The sequence below is a fragment of the Triticum urartu genome, chromosome 5A (genome assembly GCF_056163025.1).
Source record: "Triticum urartu cultivar PI428250 chromosome 5A, HENAU_Tu73, whole genome shotgun sequence".
Lineage (NCBI taxonomy): Eukaryota > Viridiplantae > Streptophyta > Magnoliopsida > Poales > Poaceae > Triticum > Triticum urartu.
The window spans coordinates 446541170-446557425 of NC_141877.1; the positions used below are offsets into that span (position 1 = coordinate 446541170).

The 16256-nt window shown below is 47.6% G+C and overlaps 1 protein-coding gene across 1 annotated transcript; it reads right to left on the reverse strand.

Annotated features, from left to right (window-relative positions):
* Window positions 1–6959: 6959 nt before the first annotated feature.
* LOC147971849 (serine carboxypeptidase 1-like) lies at window positions 6960–9864 on the reverse strand. The gene is made up of 7 exons (XM_087524153.1): window positions 9368–9864; window positions 9006–9273; window positions 8679–8918; window positions 7718–7827; window positions 7452–7544; window positions 7222–7330; window positions 6960–7139 (listed from the first exon to the last, which is right to left on the reverse strand). The coding sequence occupies exons 1-7, from the start codon at window positions 9862–9864 to the stop codon at window positions 6960–6962; spliced, it is 1497 nt and encodes a 498-aa protein (XP_087380279.1).
* Window positions 9865–16256: the final 6392 nt, after the last annotated feature.

The window sequence follows — 16256 nt, forward strand, 5'->3', positions numbered from 1 at the left end:
GGTTATAGCAACAGTGCTTTTTTGAGAAAAGAGCTACCGCTATAGCTACCTGGAGTAGCTATAGCGTGTTTTGCCTAAACGCGCTACTACTATGCCCACTTAACCCCGAAAATCCCCGCTCCTCCCTTCATCCCACCTCTTTTCCCCCAAATCCCCACACTCTCTCTTCCCCCGTCTCACCGCCGGAGCCCTCGCCGTGCCTCTGCCCTCGCCCCCGACCCCAACGCCAACCGACCCCGGGGCCGCTCCGGCCCCCGACCCCGACCTCGGCTCCGGCCCTGGCGCTCGCCCACGGCCCCGACCCCTCCCAACCTCGGCCGTCGTCGGGCCTGCACCCTCTGTAAGCCCCCCACATCTCCTCCTCTCTCTGGTAGCTAGGTTTTCTTGGTTAATTTAGTTAGGGAAGATGGTTAATTAGTTTATATATTTAGTTAGGTTTTAGTTAGGGAAAATTTGAAGTGGACATGTGATATGTGGACATGTGATGTTTTGGACATGTCATATTTGGAAATTTGGACATGTCATTTGGACATGATAATTATGTGCAGGGTAAATGATCCGAGTGGCCTATGTTACGCGGGAATGTTGATTCATTTCCGTTCCGGTGAATTTCAGGCGCTCGATATGTCCATTTTTTAGCAAAGGTCATGCCGAAATTTTCCATGAATTTTGGCATGATTTGTGCTAGATAATAGGCATATCGAGTGCTAGGAAACGACATTCCGACAAACATAGATTTATTTTTATGTCATTTCTCATTTTTTTCATAGTTTTAGAATTAAACGAGGAGACTTAATCATAGGAAACATGTCGAACAACGAAGAAACTGGGCCTTCTGACCAAGATGCAGACGAGATGGATTATGAGGGTGAACAAGAGTACCTCGACTTTTTGACTGCTAAGAAAATGCAAAGTGAAGGTTTGCAGGCCGGCCTCGATGATGGTACTGACGCCAACATCGACACCGACGGCGCCGGCACCGATGGAGGCGCCGTGACCGGCGGGGAAGGTAGTAGAGAGGAAGATACCGGCGGGGAAGGTACCGGTGCCGATGCCGCTACCGAGAAGAAGAAGCAGAAGAAGCAGAGGATATGAAAAACTAAAAAACTAGGGATTGGACAACTGGTGATCAGAAAGATGGCACCTGGCAAGTTTGAGCCATTAGAGCCGGAAGAACCTCGCAAGTGCTATGGGAACCAAGTAGGATGCATCCTACGGGAATGCATGAGCATCAACGACGATGACTTAAGGAGTAAAGAACATTTGACGCAGTTGCTCCTGACGAAGTTGCACAAGAGATTCAAGTTCCCCGACCGGGATGATATCATAGGACAACCGTGGGATGATCCGAAGATGAAAAAGATTAACAATCACGCCATGGGCATGTTCAACAATGATTTGGATTCCTGGAAAGGGAGGGTGAAACAAGCTATTGAGGCTGAGGAACCCCTGTCCAAGATTCTGGAGGAAAATACGACACTTACGGAAGAGTTCGAAAAATTCAAGGACACTTGCGCTACCGAGGCAGCCAAGTCTAAGGCTGCGAAATTCAAGAGCCTTCAGCAAAGGAACACGGGGAAGCATCGCCTCGGAAGCCGTGGCTACCTCGGTAAAAGGCCCATATGGGATAAGGAGGATGCGGAACGTGAAGCCGCGGGTATCCCAGACCCCTTCGCGAAGTTCACCAACCCCTTGGAGCATGACTTCATCAAGGCCCGCTACAAGTGGGACAAGGAAAAGAAGGTTTTTTACATGGACCAGATCACGAGGAAATTGATTAGACTACTGGTAATTATTCTTTTACCACCTTACATTTAGCTTCAGATCTAGTCGACTACACATTCCTAAACGGTTCAAGCTCCTTCTGCAGAAGAAGCAACACCAGCTTGCAGCCGAAAGCCCTACTTCTCTGATGAGGCCCAAGTGGGACACCCCTCTCAACCGGGCCTTGAATGAACTTAAGGGACTCCCTTTGGGCTAGCGGCCGCAATATGATCGTGTGCACGGCGCTGGAGACGGCGCCACGTGGAAGGTGTTTTACAAGGAGGGCCCGAAGGCCAAGAAGCAGAAAAAGAAGTTTAGTCAGGCGGACATCGGTGAGAAGGTGAAGCTTGCGTTCGAGAAAAAAGCAGCTGAGGATGCAAAAAAAACAGCCGAGAAGAAAAATGAGTTGCTACAGCAGGCAGTCAATGCAGCTGTAAGTGCCTGCAGAAATGATTTCGCTACTAACTTGGTTCCAGCTATCATCAATTGGACGAAGGAAAATCCAGACAAGAGGGTACATGATTTCCCGTTGCCCAGTTTCGTCGGGAGCAACTCCGTGAACAACAACACCACCGCACCATCACTTGCTCACGCAACCGGGCCTCCTCCCGCAGTCGCTCCCACTCATAGTAGCCCGTCCTCAGTCTCTGGCGCGCTAGGTGGGCCTTCGTCTTTGGCTGAGCTCGACGCGCTCACGGTAATTACATGTCGCACCAATATATATATATATATATAGAATATAGAATATTCCATTTTCGTTACCTTTCGGATGTTTTACGCCATAGACATGTGTTTGCAGGCCGAAGAAACCCCGTGCACCATACTCTACTTGATCAAAGGCCAGAATGTGGACGTGGGAAAGGGGATGATAATGAACCCCTTGCAACCCACGTTCCACAACCACCCGTTCCCCGCTGGGCACTTCGGAGTTAACTTGTCCACTGTGAAATCGGGGCACAAGCATTTGCCTCCTGCCGAGAGCCTGTGGTAGAGGACGACGAGACCCCGCCGTGGATTGGAAACTGCAAGGGTTGGGTGCTGCTATGGACGAAGAATCTTATTCGTCTGGAGCCGGCCGAGAGCACACCACTAACCACACATCAACAACCATGTGCGGAGACCACCACCCCGCCTACGCAATTACCAGCTCATGTAGTGCCGGGTGAGAGCGGCAGACGACGTGATGAAGGGGGTGCAATAGTACTGGCTGATGTAATCAGTCCTGTAGAACATAGAATGGATGATGAGACGGAGGTCAACCCAATGGGTTTCCTCAATACAAACGCGTATGACTGTGACATAGATATGATGAGTCAACCATATGACGAATCGAGCTATCAGCATGCTAATGAGGATATGGATGATCTGCCCGGGCAGGAAAGTCATAGCAGGGATTGCAAAAAGTCTCTCTTCATGAAATCCTCACAGGACACGCCTGAAAATGCCGCCTCAACACAGGCTCAACTAGCCGAGGTTCGTACAGTGCTTAGCTCGGGAACACTGGGGCAAGGGTTAAGGAAGGGTCTGGAAGGTGTGCCCAAGAAAAAGGAGAGGAAGAGATCGGGGAAGATAGCTGCATCCAAACAAGCCAGAGCACATAGCAGCCAGATGATGGATTCTGAAGAGCGTGTACCCGTGAAAGGTGCGGCCATGTTCCATCTCACGGGCGAGCTGATGCTACCGTCGAAACCGCTGGAGGCACTATCAGGGGATCTCAGGAGACTACACGACCATGTGATGTCGACTGAAAAAAGCCTACTAGCCTCGAAGGATCCAGGATATCCGACTTACGCGGCTCCTGTGCCTGAAGGGAAGTGCTATGTCGACACACGGCCCGCGGAGGTGTTCTTCCTGTGGTTTGACCATATCTTTGAGATGTTTCTGACAAGGCGCCTCGATTTTACAATCGTCCGCCTTTTTGCGCTACATATGAGCTCCATCATGAAGAGAGAAGAAGTCTCGCAAATCTGTGTAGCGGATCCGTACTACATGCACGATTCTTTCTTGAGTCTCGGCGACTTTGAGCGTGAAACTGTTAGGGACTACCTCCAAGACTTCATGGTACAGAATAAGGATCAGGAAATTGTTCTCCTGCCTTATCATCCAAAGTAAGTCAGTTCCAGACAACCCTTTCGTACATTTCAATCATTCCTTCTCGCTCATATGGAGAATAATTTGAGGTGTCTTTTCCCCGCAGCAATGGGCGTGCCGCCCTTATCGTTCTTTGCCCGCGAGTCTCCCACGCCGTGTATTTCGATCCTTCCAGAGACTACAAGAAGAAGGACTACACCCACATAATGAATATTCTAGATGATGCTCTCCAAGGCTTCAGCATTAGAGGTGGCCACATGCAGATCAGGAAACAAAGGAACAAGAAGATGGGTTTCACGCATAAAACTAACTTCTGCTGCATCCATGTCCCAAAAACAAGCAAGAAGGATGGATTCTACATCCTCCATCTCATGATTGAGTTCAGCAAGGATCACCAAAAGCTTTGCATGACAAGCAGAAATGATGATCATATCCACAAGTGGCTAGAATCTCATGGAGAAGCGGATTATAAACTTAGAGATGACTTCTTTCGCATCCAAAGGGACATTGCGATGATCATCGTGAAAGAAGTCGTCGATGAGAAGGGGATGTTCCACCACGGCCCTATATCGCGAGCTGACGTCCGAACTCGCATAGGCATGCAACGTCAAGACCTCACGCCGTTCAAGAATCTAGGGTCCATCCTCGATGATATGGAAGGATGGAACTTCTAGTGATTTACGATGTCGATGATGATGATATGTGTCGGTTGAACTTGTATACTTTTTGTAGCGATGAAACTTTGTAATGTCCACGGTCCCTGCCGAACTTGCGTAACGCTACTTTATTTGTTTCGGTACGATGACTTGCATACCTCTAGTTAATTAGTTTGCATATTGTATGTTGCATCTACTTGCTAATTAACTCTTTCTTTTTCGTGTTGCTCTAATATATTTTGTTGCATAGGATTGTACATCCTTTTGATGAAGATGCATCTCTAACAGGTACCTAGTTTGTATGTGTATCATGATGACATTTGTATCTGCTAAATATTCTTGTATAAAGCATGTTCAAATACAAAACAAATATGCAGAAAAAAAACAAAAACTACTAAAATTAGCAGTAGCGAGTGCAGAAAGTTAGCAGCAGCACCACAGTAGCAGTAGCGCATCCAGGCAAAGCGCGCTAAAGCTATTAGTAGTAGCGAGCTTCCACGAAGCGCGTTGCTGCTACACTTGTATAGCAGTAGCGCGGGCGTGCACGCGCTACTGCTACGGGTTAGCTGTAGCGCCTTATTAGTAGCGTCGGTCCTCGCGCTACTGATATACCTAGAACCCGCGCTGCTGCTAACCTTTTCCCTAGTAGTGTGATATGTTCTTGGCTCTACAAACTTTTCCCGACAGCTGGTCTGCTCGCATAGTGTGTGCACGGTTTTCAAAATGCATGCTTGTGTCCATGTGCGGATCGTGTTTGTTTGCATCTTGTTGGGTATACAACTGCCATGCGTAAGATCATCATTGTTTTTTTCTGTGAATGTAGCATACCTACTTGGTATGTATGACTTTGCTCTTTGACGCGTTGAGGCTATATTATGAGTCAATAATAGTGTCCTTCATTGAAAAGAAAAATTATTCTGTGTTCAGACATTTCTGAAGGTGAGCCTTTGAGTTCGATTTTATGTAGCATGATTTTGTTTATAGTACATAATGAATTTTCTTACAAAAATCTAATAAGACTGATTTGTTTCTCAATATATCTTTTACATAGGAATGCGTCAACATCTGAGTTCACTAGCAAAACTAACTTGAAGAGACAAAAAAGAGTTTCCTCGCTTTATATTATAAAGCAACCATCACTGCAATACATCAGAGAGACCATACAAACTCGTGCTATCTCCGCGCGCGCGCGCGCACACACACACACGCAAGGCAAGACACAAAGGTGTCAGGCACCGACACAGCACCTCACTGACCACCAAGCACACTATGGATGTGCGAAGAAGACCGCTCGGAGCCAACGGAGACCTCCATCATGGAAATCCACAATGGAGAGGTGAAACGGACAATGACAATGCCAGGACACCAGAGCGGTGCCTCCCAGAAGGGTATGGTCACAGATAGCTGCCACCGCCTTATCGCGCAGATCAAGTTTTCACCCGAAGTATGACAAAGGGAGTGGGGACGCCGCGGCAAAGCCTTCATGAAGGATATGACATCGGACACTGCCACCATCGGCCAGTACCGAGACTGGACAAGTGATGTATCCCAGCGCACACACTCCTTCGTCCGACCATAGCTTCGCCAACCACCCGCAACCAAGCCACTCACATGGCCATGGCTGCCCGCCCGCACCTGAGATGCACGCACCGTCCACAAACGCAACGTCTCCCGCTGCCAGGGCCGCCGCCCAACAGCCAGACACCCCCAAGCCATCCCAAAGAGGTCGGCTTTGGTCAAAGGGGACACACTCTACTGGCCAAACTATCTTGAAGTCCACACACCCAATACATCCGTTATCATATGCTCTCTTACGTTTGTTTGCACATCCCCGCCCCTTACATATGTTGTGCATAGCTTGTATATATAATTGGATCCATCTTTTATTAAAAAGTTTAACAAATGAATGGCCATCACATCCTCAGCCTTCAATTTAGTAATCAACGCTAATATAGGTACACCTCCATCAACGCTCAAGTCGATACCTTATTACTTATAACCAATTTCTTCGGTGTATGCTCCAATAATAGGCTAGGTGTTTAGTCATCTTGACCTATTTTCGTTGGCTGTGGCAACTTTTTTATCACTTCATCGTGTTATTTTCGCTCTTCTTGAGAGCTTGTACTGAACCTCAGACCGTTTTTGAATCTTTTACTTAATAATATGGTTGCATGCATCATTCAGATGCAGAGGCTAGGGGTGACCATCCTTTAAAAAAAACTCCAACAGGGTACACTATATATAGAACTTTATTCAACAACACTAAGCAAAGCATAATGCATTATATTATTGATTGAGTTAAATAAGGACGTGTCCCTAACATTTGTTGGGACAACATACACCAGGTGAACAACAAATCATTTTAGAAAGAACTTCCCCATGATCTAATTAACCAGAGACCTTGATATGATATGACACTTATTTATTAGTATCCGGCCTCTTGCAAACTTAGACCCAGCTCCATTGTGAAAACCCAGGTGGCAGAGCACCAGGTGGCAGGACTCCTTTCATGAAGGAGTACAAAAGAACGAGTGATCTCTTGGGCTGGAAGCTAGGGACCATATGGCCAGCTCCTCGCACTGACGCGAACGTGAACCCTCCCTCGTATTGCTGAGCGTAGCCTCCGACCTAGATTAGGACATAATTCAGATTAGTACACATTCTAGTCGAAAAACTAGTATTGTAAGGTTTATTGCATATATGTGGTTACCTCGTTGTCAGGGGTGTACCATGGACGCCACGGTTTTGTGATGGTCAGATTGAGATCCTTGATAGCGTACCTCGTTGCGGTAATCGGGCACGCATCATCCATGTCACCACTGTCATCGGATTAGCCATGCATGATGTTATGAGAGTGACAGGAGTGCGCAGCAACTATGGGAGAAAAAGAATCTCCATTTTGTGTTTTCAAGGAACTGTGAATGCTTGAAGTGAAGTTACCTGTAGATCCAAACCCTTAATCCGTTGTCGACAAGCCAACCGATGGTTGGCATCATGGAAACTGGGGAATCGGTCCAGCCGGGCAACGTCTCTCTATGTCAAAACGTAATGCATATTAGTTTTGTTCCAAGTAAGAATATATGGAATTTGACTAAATTTATAGGAAAAACATATACGGGAGAAGGTGGGGTAAAATATCCGGCTCTGAAGTATAAGGAGCCTCTACTAATAAATATAAACACAGAGTTTGCAAGTGCGTTACTTACGAGCTCTCTGACCACTCTGTGTGGGTTCGAACATGCATAGCCTTCTGCACCTTAGGACTGTTGAGGTAGGCGTCGATATAGGACCCGATGCACGGATCATATCCTGGTAACTGTATCAATTACAACGGCTAATTAGTCAGTATCACCACGTCTGATTTGCCAATGCTGAATAATTTTTCTTTTCCAGTAAAAGAGAAAGAGCCCATGTGTCTTGTGCAGCAGTACGTACGTAGCCACTGGGGTGGTGAGTCCAAGGCGTCAATAGAAACAGATAAGGCAGCCGCCGTCTTCAAAAAGCTAGGGTTCTTTGCCTCTCATCGGTGTCGGCGCCGACGCTGGTTCGCCCCGTCTTCGGTGGCCTTAGGACCATGGAGACGAAGTGGATCTCGGCTCTTGCCGATGGGAGGGCTACGTTTTTAGATATTTTTTCAAGCTTTGTTAGGGTTTGTGTTCTGCTCAGGAAGGTGAGACGGCGGCGGCTCCCTGAAGATGGAATAAAGGTCTCGCCGCCTAGCCCCCGTTTCGGTGATGCGTCTAGCATCATCGGTGGGCGTGTGGAGGTGTCTCCGGCGGATGTATCTTTGGTGGATTTGCTCGAATCTGTTCGTCGTTCGTCTTCGTTTGTGTGTCTTCAGGTCGGATCCTTTTGATCTACACTATTCATCTACGGCGGTTGCTGTTCTGATGCATTGGTTGTATGAGGTCTTAGCACGATGACTTCCCGACTGTCTACTACTATAACGTTTGCCCGACTCCGGCAAGGGAGGGGCGATGACAGCGGCGCGCCTTCCGCTCGCTTCAGTACCTGTAGTCGTTGCTAGGTGGTCTACGAATCTTGATGTATTTTTATTATTTCTAGTGTTCGTTGTACTACTATGATTGAACATGAATAGATTGAAAGTTTTTTCCATAAAAAGAAAAGAAGAGAAAGAGCCCATGTGTCTTGTGCAGCAGTACGTACGTAGCCACTGGGGTGGAGACTCCCGTCTGGCGACTTGATGCAGACCGGGGCGTAAATGTTGTACCTATCGATGTCGCCCTCATCGAATGAGTCGTCGCACGCTTTGCCCTCGAACTGCCCGGAGCTGCACTGCCCGTTGATATTGCCCCACACCTCGTCGGAGATCACCCCGTGGTTCCACAGAAACTCTAACGATCCATATGTGTTATTGGACCTACTATCGAGTAGCGGATTGCCGACCTGCAGAAATGAACCCCGATTTCTGTTAGTCGGAGATGGCATCAATACGGATCAAAGTCACGAAGATGCCATGATCAGGCAACTTACGAAGATGCCCTTGAGGTTCATGCTCGTGTCACCGAGTTCGCGGAGGGCCACGATGACGGCGGCGAGCTGGGGAACGTAGTGCCCGCTGTAACTCTCGCCGGCGACGTAGAAATCGCGGCCCTTGCACTCGGGGAACCTCTCGAGCCAGTTGAGCAGGAACATGTAGGCGTCCACCGCGGTCCTCCTGTGGCCGCTCGGCACCGACGCGTTCGAATAGGAGAACCCGACGCCCGCCGGTGACTCTAGGAAGATCACATTCGCAACTGCACGGCACCACAACACAAATCATCAGTGAGTGTGACATTACACGACACAAGCGAAGTTGTAAGAGGATCTGTCAGCCACCCACGATTGTTCCAGCCTTCCAGGCATGCCTGTTTCTGCTCAACGTCTTCCCGTCAGGGTTCACACGGAACGGGCCGAGCTCCGCCATGGCGCCGGAGCCGAGCGACGAGCACCCGGGCCCGCCGTTGAGCCAGAGCACGAGCGGCTTGGAGGCGGCCTCGTAGGGGGGCTCGACGAAGTAGTAGAAGAGCGCGCGGCCGTACTCCTCTCTCACGGTGACGTAGCCGGAGTACTGGTCGAAGTTGACGCGCGGGGGCTGGCCGGGCAGCGCCGCGATCCTGTCGGCCTCCCTGGTGCCCGCCGGCGGGGCGTCGCACTTGGCGGGCAGGTGGCGGAAGCTGCAGATCGGGTCGGCCCACGGGTCCGGCTCCCCAGGCCCGTCCGCGCGCGTCTGGGCCCTCGATTTGATGAAGGCCCTTAGCACATCCTTCTGGTTGGCCGCATTCGCCAGCGATCCTCCTCCCAGTACGATCGCCAGTACTACTACCGCGTAGTGCATGGTATTGATCCTCATCGTAACCTGCGAGGAAACTACGTAGATCGTCTTGGTGTTTTTATACTGATACGTTGTAGGTATTCCAAGCAGAAACTATGCGGTTTAGAGTTCTCCGAAGTTAGCTTTGCTATAGCTAGCTAATAGCTACGAGATACATATGCTTCGCATCGATGCTTGACTGAGCTCAACAATGTTATATTCCAGATTTCTTCGTTCGATAGTGCCGAGCATTATTGGCGTTTACGTACAACTTTGAGATCGACACCGAACTTGGCCGTCGATGCCGAGATGACATTTCTAGGCAACAATCCAAACGATGAGACTGAGGTGCAACTTCTTCTGCTAACCACCAGCGGTTGACGGACGTCTCCCTCACAGAACGTGCTTTCCTCCTACCCGCGACCTAGGCGACAGGCGGGGCCGGTCTAGGGATAAATTTAGGGATTGTATTCAATCGGTTGTGACGGGACGATGGCATTGTTGTCGGCGTGGAAGAGGGTCTCCTCACCTTGCCCTCATCTTGCAATGCTTCTTCTTGTCAACCAAGGCGTGTGAAAGATGGTGTGGCCGAAATCGGGTTCTCTAGGTCTGTTTTTATCTTCTACAGGTTTGCCTCGGTCACGCTGTCTTCTGAAGCGGGCAGCATGGTTGTGTGTCTTGGTCCTCTGGCTTCAGTTCTGACTTATGAAGATTAGCCAATCTCGACCTCTTTGGGGCGAATATGGCGAATCCTAACAGACTGCGCGCGTAACACGAATCCTCGCCGTCGCTGAATCATGTAGATCAGCGCACCCATTTCTCGTTTCTCACGTCTCTTCGCTAGATTCCCTAGGCCCACTGTTGAAATGATGGATCAAATGCATGCTTGACACTAATACAGCTAGCAGAAGCTGCATGTGCCTATGTTATCTACCTTTAAAGTAAAATTGCACTACAAATAAATATATCACCATATCTTTTAATTGCTTTTGTGAAAAAATAAATTTCTTTATTTATTTGGCTTCTCTATGGTGAGCACTTCGAAAGGAGCCCAATATCAACATATTTAAATTTGGAGATGGAAATTACTATATATATCAAACACATGACATATACCACAAAGTTCTTTAGAATTTTCATACAAAGTGCCAGCTAGGTAAGTAAATGTAATATTTCATAAAAAAATCTCAATTGGCAAAACTGACCAGCACATTCAACCATAAAGTTTATTAAATTATACAACAAAGTTCTTCAGAATTTTCATACAAAATGCGAGCTAGGTAAATGTAAAGCTCATTGTTTTTTCCATAAAGTTTGCTGATTATAACATTAAAGTTCATTGGACTATTTCCATAAAGCTTGCGGATTATAATCGTAAAGTTCATTGGATTTTCCCCATAAACTTCGTTACATCCATATGTTTTCTTTGGAACTATCAAGTAGTAAATTAACAACAGTATATTTCACATTATTATTTAAGAATAATTAACCACAGATCAGCCCATTTAATTAAACACGTTTAAAATCATCTATTAACCCTTTATTAATGATGCATGATCAAGTAGTACCTGGGAGAGAGATTCCTGTCCTAGATGGTGGTGTCAGCTTACAATCAATTCGTGCATCGCAGCATGCAGTTGATGTGACATGCATGAAAGATGAGTGGAGGAGATATGGGTTGTGCGCACAACCAGTTAGGATAAATCCACATCCGGGAGCGTGTAAAATTTGTGTCCCCCAGCTTTATCTGACTTGATATGGGGCATTCTACATGCCCATTATGGTCTTTTCATTGCCTCTTCCAGTCGATGACTTTCTAGTCACTGCTTATACAAGTTCATGGGTTGAGAAGTTTGCTTCGCTAAGACGGAGGCCCGGTGGCAGCAACAAACTTTGCTCATGGTGCTCCGCTAGTGGATGCATGAGGAAGAAGATGTCAGCACCTCTAAGGACTTGGATATGTTTAAAATTTTCTAAAAGGGCGATTTATATGGGTTTGTGCTACTTAATACATGGCATTTGGCCTTTTCCCAGAAAAACATATCCGTTGATACCAATATGGTGTTCGTCCATGTAATCACGATTGAACTTTTTACTGAGAATTTTGTAGACTTGATTGTCCATTATTACCTATACACACCACTTGGGCTACATGTTGTGAACCAGCCAAAAAATATGTGTAATTTTGACCCAATAAGAAATAAGGATAGGAAAAATGCAAAGCCCGAGGGGACAAGAGAATCTAAAAACACCGAGCAGCTGCACTTTGCCCCGCACCAACAGCCTACAATTTCCTCCGCATTGGCCTCTCTTGCCACCACTGTCGTTGATCCTCGCCATGGTGACGGCGAGCCCTGCTACCTATGGTGGCAGGAGGCTCTCGATTTCTCATGGAGGTGTTGGTAGATGGCCAGACCGAGTTGGGCACCGTCGACCGTAGGAACTGGTGGCGCTCCAATCATCGATGTAGCACTGTTGCATGTAAGGACACATCGTATTAGGGGGGCATGAACCTAGTCTTGATGGCAAGGATGTTTTGATGAGGTGGTCAAAGTGTTTGGATTCATCAAAAACAAAGAAGAACCCTCTTCTTCTTACAAGAAGTTTAGTGATATGTAAATCGCATATTATTGATTCAGAATGACATTCCAATGCTTGAATCTGTCAAGGACTCGCTGAAAAATAGTTTTTCATGAAGGACGTGAGAGAAACGGTTTATTTTGGGAATCAAGGACCGGGGAGATAGATCGAGGAGGCTAATTGGATTAACCAGAGTACATTTGTCAACTGGGTTTTGAAGCGGTTCAACATGCATGAGGACAACAAAGGGTGCTTGCCTATGTTACATGGCATTAGTCTCAGAAAGACTCAGACTCCCGCAAATTTTTTGATGAGCGAAGTTACATGGATGTGATTTTGTATGCTTCGGTTGTCGGGTCCATCATGTATGTTATGTTATATACAAGACTAGATGTTTCTTATAGTCTAAGTATTACTAGCAAATACCAGGCAGATCCATGTGAGTGTCATTAGACGGCAGATAAAAATATTGTTACGTATTTGAGCAGGACTAAGGATATGTTATTGGTTTATGATGGCGAGAAAGGGCCGATACTAGTTTCCAAACCATTAAGGATGGCTATCGCTCGCAATATGGATTTACATTCATTCTGAACAGATGTGAGGTGATGTCTACTACACAACCTTCTTCTTGTAGACGTTGTTGGGCCTCCAAGTGCAGAGGTTTGTAGAACAGTATCAAATTTCCCTCAAGTGAATGACTTAAGATTTATCAATCCGTGGGAGGCGTAGGATAAAGATGGTCTCTCTCAAACAACCCTGCAACCAAATAACAAAGAGTCTCTTGTGTCCCCAACACACCCAATACAATGGTAAGTTGTATAGGTGCACTAGTTCGGTGAAGAGATGGTGATACAAGTGCAATATGGATGGTAGATATGGCTATTTGTAATCTGAAAATATAAAAACAGCAAGGTAGCAAGTGGTAAAAGTGAGCACAAACAGTATTGCAATGCTTCGAAGCAAGGCCTAGGGATCATACTTTCACTAGTCTAAGTTCTCTCAACAATAATAACATAATTGGATCATATAACAATCCCTCAACCTGCAACAAAGAGTCACTCCAAAGTCACTGATAATGGAGAACAAACAAGAGATTATTGTAGAGTACGAAACCACCTCAAAGTTATTCTTTCCGATCAATCCATTGGGCTATTCCTATAAGTATCACAAACAGCCCTAGAGTTCGTAGTAAAATAACACCTTAAGACACAAATAAACCAAAACCCTAATGTCACCTAGATACTCTAATGTCACCTCAAGTATCTGTGGGTATGATTATACGATATGCATCACACAATCTCAGATTCATCTATTCAACTAACACAAAGAACTTCAAAGAGTGCCCCAAAGTTTCTACCAGAGAGTCAAGACAAAAACATGTGCCAACCCCTATGCATAAGTTCACAAGGTCACTGAAACCGCAAGTTGATCACCAAAACATACATCAAGTAGATAGCGTGAATATCCCATTGTCACCACAGATAAGCACATGCAAGACATACATCAAGTGTTCTCAAATCCTTAAAGACTCAATCCGATAAGATAACTTCAAAGGGAAAAATCAATCCATTACAAGAGAGTAGAGGGGAATAAACATCATAAGATCCAACTATAATAACAAAGCTTGCGATACATCAAGATCGTGCCATATCAAGAACACGAGAGAGAGAGAGAGAGAGAGAGAGAGAGATCAAACACATAGCTACTGGTACATACCCTCAGCCTCGAGGGTGAACTACTCCATCCTCGTCATGGAGAGCATCGGGATGATGAAGATGGCCACCGGTGATGGATCCCCCCTCCGGAAGGGTGCCGGAACAGGGTCCCGATTGGTTTTTGGTGGCTACAGAGGCTTCGGTGGCGAAAATCCCGATCTAGGTTAAGTTCTGGAAGTTTGGGGATTTATAGGAGAGGTTGGCGTCGAGAACAAGTCAAAGTGCCCCACGGGGAGTCCACGAGGCAGGGGGCACGCCCTCCACCCTCGTGGAGCCCACAGGATTCCCCTCCGGTAACTCTTCTGTAACGCCCCAAGACCGGAGCTTCAGGTGCCTTCCATGTTTTCCGGGTTTCGTCGTGTGTTTTGTTTCGCTTGTTGCATTCATCATGGCATCATGTGCATTGCATCATGTCTTCTTGCACCTCTTCTTTAAAACTCAACTAAATAAAATGCATAGATCTTTGATCTATTTAAATTGAGGGAACTCACCTGGTGATTTCTCTATACAACACATCCTCTCGATATTTAGAGAGCTACAGTAAATATTCCAATTATTTGGATTTACCGCAAACACACTTGCAATTTAAAACTCTCAGGTCTTTTCTGCTTCGAGTTGCTCCTCAAACCTTGCCATATATTCTTTCTTCACTTTCCGGAGTTCCATCAAAAACCTCAACATTATTGGACACTTCTATAACCAAGTCCTAGTTCAAACCCATTTGAATTAAATTCAAATGAGTTTGAATTTATATCTTTCGGTCATGCCATTTCTACTTTTCTTGGGTCAAACTCATTTTTTTGACTCCGAGAAAAAATACCCTCCTGCTCAAGCTTATTCCCTAACCTCTCTTTCTTTTCCTTCTCTTTAATCCTTTTTTGCTAAAGAGTCATGAGAGGGAAGAGATGCCAGCCCACCAGGTCATTTAGGACCAGCTAGGCCATCCTTCACTGCAGCCCCGGCCCATCTTACTTCACGGTCCCAGGCCGGCCCAACCACCCTTCCAACCCTAACTCTCTCCCGATCCCTTTCCTCCCTCCCGTAGCGCCGCCACCTCTCTCTCGATCTCTTTCCTCTCTCCTGTGCGCTGCCAGAGAGAGAACCACAGCCTCTGCCCTCCCCATCTCCTCGATCCCCCTTGTCTCCCTCTAGCGCCGCTGCACACACAACGCAGTAGAGGGCGCGTCGACCATCTTATTCCCTGATCCCCTCGCTCCCTCTACTCTACCCCGCCTCCATCGCGCGCCCGTTTCCCCATGGCGAGCCCCAAGCTCCTTAGAAAGATGTGCCGCCCGCCTCTGGACTCAGCTCCAACGGGATCCGGGCATCCCCGCACTGGAGCCGTCGTCCCAGCATCGTCGCCGGCCCCGCGGCTCCACCGCGTCGCCCCCTTCCCGTGGCCGCCTGAGCTTCTTCCCTGCTTCTTCTCTAGGAAGGCTCGAGCTCCCGCAACCACAGCACAAGGGAGGAACCCCGACACCCGCGCCTTCGGCCGCCTTGCGTCAGACGCCCCTGCCTCTTCGTCCCTAATGTGCGTCTCCTCTGCCGCCTCGCACGCCACCAACTCTGTCCCGAGCTCCCGCAAAAGCTCCTCCGGCCTCCCCGTCCTCTGCTTCGTCTCCTCGTCAGCGCCCTGCTTTGCTGGAGCCCAGTGCCATCACCTCCCCTGCCGGTTGCATGGACGCCAAGATACCTTTTGTTTTGCCAAGACGCGACAACCAGGAACGCCCAAGGACGCCTCCGTGGAATCCACCAAGTTCCACTACCGATGAACGTTTTGGAATCGCCAAGTCAGACTACAACGCGAAGACCATGTACAACTACTGACACCCGTGGATTTCACCAAGTACCTATACCGACGACCGAGACCCTGGTTTCGAGAAGTTTGCGAGTACGACCACTTCCCACGAACGTGAATGACTACCGTCGCAAGAACGGGATCGGAAAGTCCAAAGACCCCAAGTACCTCGACACCGACAACATGAACATCTACGGAAGCTCGTGCAACGATATACATGTACCACTACCGTCGCCGAGATCACGAGAACCTCTACCGTCGACCCTAGAGCGTGCGAGAACGACTACTTCGACTACCGTCGCGTGAACCACTACTTCCCTCGACGTCTGAGAACG

Excerpts from the sequence above, each read along its gene's own strand:
- LOC147971849 (XM_087524153.1), bottom strand. The coding sequence starts at position 9,864 with ATGAGGATCAATACCATGCACTACGCGGTAGTAGTACTGGCGATCGTA. Across the intron at positions 7,828-8,678 it reads GTCTCCACCCCAGTGGCTAC|TTACCAGGATATGATCCGTG; the intron begins GTACGTACTGCT and ends TAATTGATACAG. Across the intron at positions 7,140-7,221 it reads GGTACACCCCTGACAACGAG|GTCGGAGGCTACGCTCAGCA; the intron begins GTAACCACATAT and ends GTCCTAATCTAG.